Here is a 12,032-nt window from a genome sequence, read left to right on the forward strand (position 1 = left end):
TGACGATTATTGTAGCAGACTAGTAGCCTCTTTCCCACCATATTAAATTAACTACCCCCAAGATAATACTGCAATGAATATGCTACACGCCCCACCATGTGACACTCCTCCTCTCTTCCCCCATCACATGCACAGTATGTAGTCTTATGTTACCTACCTGGATTATATGTTTTAAATAAAAATAAAGAATAAATGTGTGTATATATATATATATATATATATATATATATATATATATATATATATATATGTGTGTGTGTATATTAAGGGCTTGCATGCAGGTTTACTTTTTTTCCATGTAAAACAAATATCATGGAAATCAATTTTGCTTATAACTATGGGCTGACTTTCATTTTAATGAAAAGCGTACAAAATATTAAAAGTTTAAAAAATCTGTAAAATAATAATGTTTTGGGGTCTCACTATCAGCCTGGGGCTTCTGGAGCTCTCTGGATATCTTGGAGATCTTATCCTTAAGTCAGTCCACTCCATAACACCAAATAAAGATTAAATAACCATGAAAAGGCTGTAAATTGTAAAACCTCCTAAAGCTTGTCCTATTTTGTAAGTGTCTACATGATAATACAAGACAAATGGCTTCACTAATTATCCCCAGGACAATGACCCCCTGAAAATGACCCTCCAGAGGCTTGGAGGGCGGGTCTTACCAACAAGATACTAAATCACTGCCCTATGTACAGATACAAGCAGTTCTTCTGAGATATGGCCGGATGGACCACATGTCAGTTATTATTACTTAGTGCTGAACGGACAGCAACTACTGCTGAGGACTGCTTGGAAGTGGGAGTTTGGGCTTCATGTCAATTGCTAACAGAAAATGTTATTTTATGCAGCCAGATGATTATTAACTGGAATTAATTTCAAGCAAAAGGGATACTATTTAGTGGACTGGCATCTCGTTTCAATAGAATACAAATACAAATATAATGTAGAAATGGAGACTCTTGATATGTGTCCGACTGAACATAGGCAAGTTGATATTGCATTTTTCTTTGTACATTTGAACAACAAATGTATCTACCTCTAAATGAGCTCCATTGTAGGCAAAAACAATATTTACCAGACTGCTTCTCATATTTTGACCTTTTACCTAAACAGAGTGGAGAGAGCTATTTTGTGGCCTGAACCAATATTCAGCCTATAGATTCTTTAGGAACTAGTGACATCACTGAGTCTTTAGGCACAAAGTTATAGGCTGAACATTGGTTCAGCTCACAAAATGACTGCTTTCACTGTGTGTAGATGAGGTTGGAAAAAAATGTCTATCATTAATATCAGTATTATGTTATTAATAAAGTAGAAATAAAACAGAGATAGGAAGCACAGTACAGTACTTTTTTCCAGATAAGACAGTGGCTTAGTGGAGGGCAATAGAGAAAACCGCCGCTGTAGACGCAGCTGCATAGTTATTGTGTTATTGTTCAAAACATACAAAGAAGAGAGATTGGGACTGTCTGTACATGAAAACTGTACTGCAAACAATTTAATTTATATAGCACTAACATGTTGTGAGCAGCATTCTACAGAGAACGTTTAATCATTCACATCAGTCCCTGTCCAATGGAGCTTACTGTCTAAATTCTATACCACACAAACATTAACTTTGAATATATATTTTTATAAGTGGGAAGAATCCAGAGCACCCAGCGGAAATCCACAGAAACACAGTGGAAACATACAAACTCCACACAGATAGTGTCCTGGTAGAAATAGAACTCATCATACAAGGAATCAATGCTGACCCCTGTGCCACAATTCTACCCTAATTCCACTTATACTAAAATATGTAAATAAATAGTTTATATAAGCCCAAATGGGAATGAATGAATGGTTAAAGGGGAACAGTTATAGGTGTTACTCATACTTGCCGCCCATTTCACCAGATGCACAATGGTGGCCTCCTGCAATTCCTACTTATTTAATTCCTGTTTGGAAAATGGAGGGCTTAGCACCAGGGCCGGTGCTGGCATCTCAAGCACCTCCCTGACAGAGTTTTCGCATGCGCAGCTCACCCATACTGCGGTGCCTATTCGAAGGTAAGGAGGCAGGTGCCCCGTGGCAAAAGAGAATTTTGAGCCACCAGCGAGCTGGTGCCCCATACTGTGCTCTGTAAGCCTTGCATAGCACCAAGAATGGTGGAGTTAAATCTCTTTTCTTGTTTAAGAAAGTTGTAAGGGGGACATTTACAATACAGCATTAACAGCATTCTCCCTATGGGGAGAGCATTTCATTAAAGGGATCTTCGGATTCCTTACTGTAACTTACCTACTCTCCCCTACGGTCACTATCACAAAAGGTGGCTACTTTGCGATAGTGACCACAGAGGACACTGGGACCTATTTATGATTCTGTTTTTACTTGAAATTCCCCCAAAAATTGCTATTTTCAGGGCACAGACAGACATATAGGTAACGTGCAAGTTTATTAAGAGGGCATCGAAGCAGACATCACAGATATTTGCTACTTTGCACTTCTCTTTGAATTCCAAGGCTTTCCCCATAAATGTCTAAGGGGACTGCTATATTCCGCAATTTAACAAATGAAATACTAATATTAAGTACACCAGCTCAGGCTTATTGTTTTTCAGCTCTTCTCCGAAGAGTAGAGCTTCCCGTGCATGTGTGGAGGGATCATATGATCCCTCCTTGTCACATGATGCATGTATTTCTGTATGTGCTGTTTGTGTGCATGCCCAAGGTTTTCGGATGGAGCATGCGCACAAGACTGCTGGGGGTCGCACAACAGTTCGGGAGAGAAGAGACAGTGTAAAGGGTTAGTTTACAACTTTGCAGGAACAGCAGTTTTTTGTGACTGCTGTTCCTGTTGAAGTTTTTTAATAAATACTCACAATATTTCAATCCTTACCTTTGCGATAAGAATTCCAAGGCAATTGTTTACAAAACACATCCATTAATAAATATGCACAATGGGAGACAGGTCTTCGCAGAAACAGAAGTTTCTCATGACTGCTGTTCCTAGTGAAGATTTTTAATTAATAGTCACAATATTTCAGTTCTTATCTTTGTAATAAGGATTGAAATGAATTGTGTTCAAAATAGGGTTAATAATAAATATGCTCTTAGATTTCAGCTAGGATACCTCCTTCTACCAACTATAAATTTGCCAGCACATTTTAAAACCCCCTCCCAGCTGCACTACATGGTTTTACCAAAGTGCCAAATAGCTGAATTTACTCCTATCTCTCAAGGAGGCCCTTAACGAGTACTAAACAAATTAATATTTATGCATAGCTTAATCAATCGTTTCCTGTTCCTGTTTTTTTAAATCGTTATATTTATTAGCAGTAACATATTTTAATTTGTGGGCAGTAGAAACGTAGTTAAAAGGAAATCTATTATTAGTGAAATACCTACCAATGGATTGAGCTAAACCAATTCATAGATCTATTTTGAATCTTGCATTAAAAGGCTAACAACCTCTGCCAGCAGCATCATCTTTACCTGTCAGTTTGACAGATGTCTTCTTCTGTATCCCTACAAAGACTGACAGGTTGCTACAACAGAGGTTCAGCAGCAGCTGAATTCCTGCAGCTATAGGTTGGAGCAAAGAGTTAAAAGGGGGTAAATGGGTGTGGTCTCCCGATGTAGGAGGAGTCTGGGCGCCTGGGACCGGATTGCAGAGATTCAGTGATCATCTTCGTCCAGCTTTCATTGAGCAGCTGCATTGATGATACCCCCCATACAATCCAATGCAATGAGTCCCCAACCTGGAGAGATCGCACCAGCCTGTCCCCCTCACTGCCCACGCAGCAATGAGCACCGGTGAGACTCCCACACTCACACACCATGGTGCAGAAATCCCGCAATGGGGGGGTCTACCCCGGCCCCACCGGAGAGAAGAAGCTAAAGGTGGGCTTTGTGGGGCTGGACCCAGGGGCACCGGAGTGTAGTAGGGACGGGGCTCTGCTCATTGACGGCTCAGATCAGAATACGAAGCGGAGCAGCATCCTCAGCAAGCCCCGATCTGCAGTGGCCGGTACCGGGAAGCCCCCCAAGCGCAACGCCTTCTACCGCAAGCTGCAGAATTTCCTGTACAATGTGCTGGAGAGACCCCGGGGCTGGACCTTTATATACCATGCCTACGTGTAAGTACTAACTGGGGTACACAGAGCCAATGGGATGCATTACAGAACACAATGGTTGGTAACGGTTGAATGTAAACAGGGGGTCACTATATAAACGGGGTGCGCAGCAGGGACACATCGGGCTGGACTTCCATATAGCATGTTCATGTCTGCTAAAAAGAGGGGTGACCTGAACAATTGGGGTATATTAAAGTAAAGGACATATATCAAGTTTATATTTTGGTACATTAAGGAATCTCAGGTTCCTTAATAGGCCTTCATATGTGATATCTATTTGTGAGTACATGTTGGGGTACACTTTAAATATATTATCTTTACTTGAGGCCCCAGGTGTAAGTCATTAATATGCTATACTTTTATGTTATTACAATCTTGAGTAGCAAAACAAGACCTCTTATTATGGTGTATCCAATTTAAATGTCTACATTAGTACAATTTGGGGTATACAATGAAAACACACAGGTGTGCATTTACATGCCAAGTATGTGTGATAGATTACACAAATGGGGTCCAGAATTATTCTATATCAGCAAAAAAAAAAAAACACAATGGAGCTGACATCTAAATTGGGGAACAGCACAGAGATACCCAAACCTGCACTTCATATGTCATGCCATTGTGGAAATGCAAAGAGTATGCTGCACAAGTTGGGTACAACATGAGGCTTGTCATTCATAGGTTGTGCTTCTATATAAGCTCGTAAAGCATGGTTTAGTATTGTGAGAGACCTGGGTAATGTCAGGTTGATTTGCAAGTGATGTGTGTGTATGTATATATGTATATGAGTGCATATATATATGTATATGAGTGCATATATATATATATATATATATATATATATATATATATATAATTTGCCGGTATTATTTCCATGTATGATCACATGTATGTTACATGAAACAGTGTAGGACGGACACTAAAAGTGCTAGAAATTTGTGTTTTGGGCACAGATGTGGGGTACCATATAAATAAACTGTGGTCTTTGTGTTTATGTTATACAAATAAAACGTGCCATAGATTAGCGGAATACAGTAGCCCTGGGTGTTTCTCTACTATGTGTAATCCAAATTTTAGGTGCAAGCCAAGGGTCCTGTATGTTCACATGCCATTTCTGTATAGATTTCAGGACTAAGTACAAGAAGGATCACTTCCACAGCATGTTTATGTTGGAGTGGTGGGGGGGCTTTATGTTTTTAACATTCATGGCTTAGAGGTCCATTAGGGATATGTTATCGACTTGTATAATAATTTGAGAACCTTTACTGTTTTAACATGCTGGTGACTCATGTAACAGCTTTGGTTGAAGTCAAACATCCACCTACACACAGATGTCTGATAGTGGCTCCTTTGTGTCTGCCTCTATATTAGAGCAAGAGAGTGGATTAATAGTACAGTCCACCAATGTATCAATATTTGATGTATGGCGTAACCCTGTGTGTGCTGCCCTGTCAGTTTATATATTTACATTGTGCTGCCTTGTCCGCACAAAATTGTCATTCTCTATTAGGTGGAGATCATGAAGACCCCAAAGAGTTTCTGCAATAGTGTATAAGACTGTAAATACTATATGTCATTTATTGTAGTGTATGGATCTCCTCATAGTGTACTGCTGTATATAGTAAGTATAATGCAGCACAGTGCCTATCAATCATCCATATGATTAGCTGCCTCTTGACAACCACACCCCAGGATAGTGTCCTGGTCATTTCAATGGAAGGCTTTGCTGAATAACATCACTCTTCAGCCAAAACCACACTGCAGCGGCCAATACCTATAGTATCCTCTATATATAGTGTCTTGTCTGTAAATGTCCCACATCTTGCCTCATGTGATGCCGTTTCTACAATAATGGTACAGCCCCTTAGCAGAGTTGTTTTGTTGTCATATGTAGTGTCTAATACCAAATCCGTGATCGGTTCCAACTGTGCTCAGCCGCCAGCTCATGTTTTTACATTTTCAAGCAGTAGACAGGGTAGAATGCATATTGTCTGTGTATTCAGCCCCTCCCACCATTTCTAGACACAAAAGCAAAACCTTCAATTCAAAGCATGTTGGAACATCACAGCTTAGTCTCTTCCATGTGCCCAGAGCATCTGAAAGCTGAGCGCTTCCAGGCATTTCAGGAAATGTGAGAAAATGGTCTGTGCTAGAGAGATCAGTGCAGAGACGCAGCCATTCCCCATCTATCAGCCAGATTGTTACAAAACATTCTTTGCACATTTGGCTCATTCATACACTTGAAATGGGAAATTGATCTCCCTGGGAGTACTCCCTACCTCAATGATTGTCTGCTTCACGTGGGGGGTTTCTGAGTAGTCAAACATCACATTACTCCTAAAATTCACACAATGGTCAATACTGTGCATTGCAGATAGTCAGCCAGTGTTAAAAAGATCAAGGTATTTGTGATTTTGTGCAGTTTTTATGGATGTGGTCATTCTTTATGGAAACTGTTGCTTAAAGAGAACAATAATTCAGTGGTGATGAGAAAGTACGCTGCTCCTCCCCATACAAGCGGTATAAATACATTTATTTAGTTTGTCTGAAGTCTACATTAATGAGTCTGCACATTATTTCATCTAAGGACATGAGATCATGTAGCAAATTACTGAAGAAACAGAATCTCCATAAATGTTAAAGATGATCATGGAATAAGACACAAAAGAACCTGTCTTAGGTTCATAATGCAGGCCCTCTATTTGTGGGATGTAACAGTTTTCAGCTGACACTAGGAACTGGGGAAATCACTGTGCTTCATGCCTCTGTGATCCTCCAAATGCTGTCAGTTTGGGCAAAACAGGTTTGTTACCGAACTGACAGCATTTTGTGGATTTGTAAATACAGGACAGAAAGCAGCTTGGATCAACACCATTACTAATGAAATATGCAGAGGATACAATTCCTACATCTGTATCTATTAATGCCTCAGTGTTTTCACTTGCTTCTAGTGATTTGATATCTTAAATATTGGTCAAGGCCAAGAAGTGTTGGCCTCTACTGTGTAAAAGACAAGAACACTTAAATATGCATTGTTTATCACTATCTATATAAATATATAATTGTGTATAAAGGGGACTTTGGAACACTATGCTCTCTCAACTTATTTTATTTATATGGCATCATAGAATCTGCAGTGCTGCACGTTCAACAAACATTAAACAGAACAAAATAGAGATAAGTGATGAGAAATAATACAATTTGTAAAAATCAATACAAGAGACAATAGGGAAAGCAGCTATGTAAGAATAAACAAATACAACAAAGGAAACATTACAAAGAGGACAAGACTTATGAGAGTTAACATCCAAGAGGATTAGGGTCTCTATAAAGACATAGGACACTAGTCTCCACAGCATGACATAACCACTGGACACTATCTTAATACATGCTGTGCAGATGCACACACCCTCCCCAGTGTGACTTGACCTCTGGACATGGACCTTTAATATCTACACAGACTTTGGATATACCACATGCACTGCTGGCTGCATGGGTGTCCTAATTAGAAGGGTCCAGTTCTTATGGTCTCAACTTGAGTAACGTGATTAGAAACTATGGTTTATTTACTCTGTATTGTCAGCCAATGACATCACAGCTGTCAGATCCAGTCATCAACCAACCTGAATTTCTTGCTTTCTGTTATGCAGTGTTTTACAGAGAATGTTTTAAGCATTCACATCTGTCCCTGCCTTATTGGAGCACACAGTCTACATCCTCTGCCACACAAGCACACACATTATGGTTCAGCAGCCCATTAACCTAACATTATGTCGAGTGTAGAAGGAAAGCCACGCAAACATGGGGAGAACATACAAACTGCACAGAGAGAGGTCACCTGCTTGGGATCCAACTCATGGCCCCAATGCTAACCAATGTGATAAACCCTTATGCAGCTACTTAATGTCTGCTTACAATGACCAAATTGGCTGCCCAAATCACAACATGTGTAGGTAGCTTTACCATCCACTCTCAGCAGACAGCTAAAAACTCGTATACTGTATTTCATATACAATAAAATAATGTAACCAAACATGTTTTTGTAAAGATCTAGAGCTGGTTGTGAACTTGAAAACATGATGAGGTGTCTTGTGTCCAGACAAATTCCATTGTGTGTTATTTACAACCAAATTAGGACCAATAAGTAAATTACTATAATCAAAAACAATAAGTAATAGAAATAAATGTGTGATTGTCCAATGCGTCTTAGTGTACATTCATACTTATTATTTGGTTTATATTGGTAATGTAATGAAGGGTAGAACATATTGAAGCTCTTTAATGCACCTGGGAAGCTGCACAACATATTTCAAGTGACAACAACGGTTGTTATAAGATTGGTATAAACAGTGCTTTTTCGCTTGCTAAATATAGTTACACACATGCACACCTTTGTAATTTACATATTTATACACGCACAATCATGCTTAATACAATATGTTGTACTGATGTAAAAGTGTTGAAAACACCTCCCACTCAATGAAATAAATTCACAGAGGCTCTGTTTTATTGCTGGGAGTCAGTAGTTGGACAGCTCACACAGTGCTGAATCTGTGCATGAGATATGATACATGTGTATTGGCAAAACATTTTTGAGATAACTACAAATCAGTTTAAGCAGGATACTGCTCAGAGCGAAGATACATTGGGCTAGATACATTGGGCTCGTCTGCAGCCGTCTCACCTCCTACCTTTCTGAATACTCCCTCCTTGATCCTCTCCAGTCTGGTTTCCGCCCCCTCCACTCCACTGAAACTGCCCTGGCTAAAGTCACCAATGACCTCCTCTCTGCAAAAGCCAGGGGCCACTTCTCCCTTCTCATCCTCCTTGACCTCGCTGCAGCCTTTGACACCATTGACCACCCCCTCCTCCTTCACACCCTCCAGTCTTTCGGCCTCTCCGGCCCAGTCCTGTCCTGGTTCACCTCTTACGTTACTCACCGTTCCTTCTCTGTCACCACCTCTGGGTCTCTCTCCCCCCCATCCACCCTTCCAGTCGGGGTCCCTCAGGGCTCTGTTCTGGGACCCTTACTCTTCTCTCTATACACCTCCTCCCTGGGTGAACTCATCTGCTCCTTCGGCTTCAGCTACCACCTTTACGCTGACGACACTCAACTATACCTCTCCTCTCCTGATCTCTCTCCCTCCCTCCACTCTAGGGTGTCCGCCTGCCTCTCTGCCATCTCCTCCTGGATGTCCTCTCGATTCCTCAAACTTAACCTTGCCAAAACTGAGCTCATAGTTTTTCCTCCCTCTCATACCCCATCCCCTTCTGACCTCTCCATCACTGTCGACAACACCTCTATCTCCCCTGTCCCCCAACTTCGCTGCCTTGGTGTCATCCTCGACTCCTCTCTCTCCTTTGGCCCCCACATCCTCTCTCTTGCTAAATCCTGCCGCTTCCAGCTCCGCAACATCGCTCGCATCCGGCCCTTCCTCTCCCAAGATGCCACCAAATGCCTTATCCACTCTCTGATCATCTCCCGCCTGGACTACTGCAACCTCCTCCTCACTGGCCTCCCCCACTCTCATCTCGATCCCCTTCGATCCGTCCTTAACGCTGCAGCTAGGCTTATTTTCCTCTCTCGCCGCTCCTCTTTTGTCTCCCCCCTCTACCTAGCCCTTCACTGGCTCCCATTCCCCTTCAGAATCCTCTTTAAGCTCCTCACACTCACCTACAAGGCCCTCGCCAACTCCACTGCGCCCTACATCTCCACCCTCCTATCTATTCATGCTCCATCCCGCCCTCTCCGTTCTGTCTCTGACCGTCGCCTCTCTTCCCCCCTTATAACCTCCTCCCACGCACGTATCCAAGACTTCGCCAGCGCTGCCCCCCTCCACTGGAACAAGCTCCCTCCCTCCATCAGAACTTCCCCTAATCTGTCCAGTTTCAAACGGGCCCTAAAAACCCACCTTTTTCTTAAAGCCTTTCTGTCTCCCACTTAACTTCCTACCTTATCTTCTGCCTCTGTCCCACTACTCTCCCTCTCTCCCCTGCATCTCTCTGTCTGTCCACCCCTCCCCTTAGATCGTACGCTCCTCTGAGCAGGGCCATCTCTCCTCCTGTTTCCACCACTTCTAACTCTGCTCTCCAGCTACTTAGCCCTCCTCCTCGAGGGTCCTCCACCCCACGTCCACTCTCGCTTCCTCCTCCCCCCTGGGGGTCTCCCTGTCTTCTGCGCCCTCCTTCTTGGGCCCCGTCGTTTGCGGATCCTCCCTCCCCCTTCCCCGCCCTCTCTAGCTGTGCATTGAGCTTACTGAGTTGCTGTGTTTACTGTACTGTGCTGTCTCCCATTGTATTGTAATTTTGTTTGTCTCTGTACGGCGCTGCGGATGCCTTGTGGCTCCTTATAAATAAATATTAATAATAATAATAATAATAATAGATTTACTAAGCTGCGGGTTTGAAAAAGTGGAGATCTTGCCTATAGCAACAATCAGATTCTAGCTTTCATTTATTTAGTACATTCTACAAAATGACAGCTAGAATCTGATTGGTTGCTATAGGCAACATCCCCACTTTTTCAAATCCGCAGCTTAGTAAATCTAGCCCATTGTATTCTTTGATACATAATAGCCAGCGAGACAGGAAAAAGAGGGGTAGGAATTTCACACTGAAAAATCTCCATACTCTCAAAGTAGTTTCAATGCCCATCAATCCCACAACAGTGTCCCTAAGTACATACCTAAACCACACCAGTATTTCATCTGTGATTATGGGAAGAGAACTGGAAAACGTGGACTTTTGTCCCAGGGGCCAGAATATGGAAATGTTAGTCTAGAATATTATATATGTGGTTGTTAGCACTAGTCTGTGATATATGGATGTTACAAGCAGTTGTCGCAGGTTGAATGCTTTTGTAGAGATTATAAATTACCGGACAATTTGTAATATCCTTTGAAAATTAGGGGTACATTATTCCTTAAAATACATGAATAGTCGTTTTTGACTCCTGGCTTGTTGTTACATTATGTTGTACTATACTTACCTGTGTTTTGTGTCAGGATTCTGTCTGTCTGTGACAGACTGCCTGTGCATGGTATAGGGGATGTTGCAGATGTAATGCTGGATGTATTGATGGCTGAAGATAAAATGGAGGTAGCCGTAGGTAATATATTGTTGTGTCTTACATTCTCTGGTATGGATGATGTATGCCCTAAAATGAACACTATTGTGACAGATATTTGGTGACTGATGTCAGAGTGACAACATTAAGGATATTATTCACACCACTCTTGTATCATTAGCATTTATGACCTCTTAAGTGAAGATCAGTCAGCCTCCACTAACCTGTCACAGGCTGTGGTCTCCTGAGTGTTGTAGTGCAGGTCTGCACATGGCAGTGTTAGAGGCAGATAACATGATCTGGAATTCTGTAGTGAGGAGACTAGTTGTCTACTGATCATTAAAATAGGAAATGGTTAATTAACCAGACAGTATGAATAAAACTGGATTTAACTGGATTATGGTAAAATGATGTTCTTTATCTTGAATTTCCTGCTTGACCAGAACAAATCTCTAAACAGTTTGTCTAGACAAATGAATTAATTAAACCAAATAAAAAAAAATATTTGTACATTCGTACTTTGTACATTATTTCAGTTAGACTAATAGAGCTATAACTATTTTGCAATGACTGAAGCTACCTCAGATAACTTGATATTTTCCTGTTTTGCCAGTTATTGCATATATGTATACGCAGGTTTTATCTAGTGATTTATTGCCCTGTACATTTGTCGACAAGATCCTGAAGTCAGCAGGTTAAGTATATGTGTGGGTCAGCCTTTCTGAACCATAAATCCTGGTCAGGCCCACGTATCTGGACACTGAGGGACCTGGAGCCAGTCAGCATTGCTTCATAATATTGCTTATGTTTCAACCTGATCATTATGGCTGATGAGTTCTTATA

The 12,032-nt window shown here is 41.4% G+C and overlaps 1 protein-coding gene across 4 annotated transcripts in view; it reads left to right on the forward strand.

The window, feature by feature from the left end:
• The first annotated feature begins 3,622 nt into the window (after positions 1 to 3,622).
• The window catches only part of KCNQ2 (potassium voltage-gated channel subfamily Q member 2), an 80,813-nt gene continuing 72,403 nt past the window's right edge, over positions 3,623 to 12,032 (forward strand). For 3 of the 4 annotated variants that reach the window (XM_075176690.1, XM_075176691.1, XM_075176693.1), the window contains exon 1: positions 3,623 to 4,126. In XM_075176690.1, the coding sequence (XP_075032791.1) occupies positions 3,828 to 4,126 (299 nt within the window). In that variant the 5' untranslated portion in view covers positions 3,623 to 3,827. The remainder of the gene's footprint in view (positions 4,127 to 12,032) is intronic. The other variant, XM_075176692.1, reaches the window with a different exon arrangement.

The sequence above is a fragment of the Mixophyes fleayi genome, chromosome 6 (assembly GCF_038048845.1).
Source record: "Mixophyes fleayi isolate aMixFle1 chromosome 6, aMixFle1.hap1, whole genome shotgun sequence".
NCBI lineage: Eukaryota > Metazoa > Chordata > Amphibia > Anura > Limnodynastidae > Mixophyes > Mixophyes fleayi.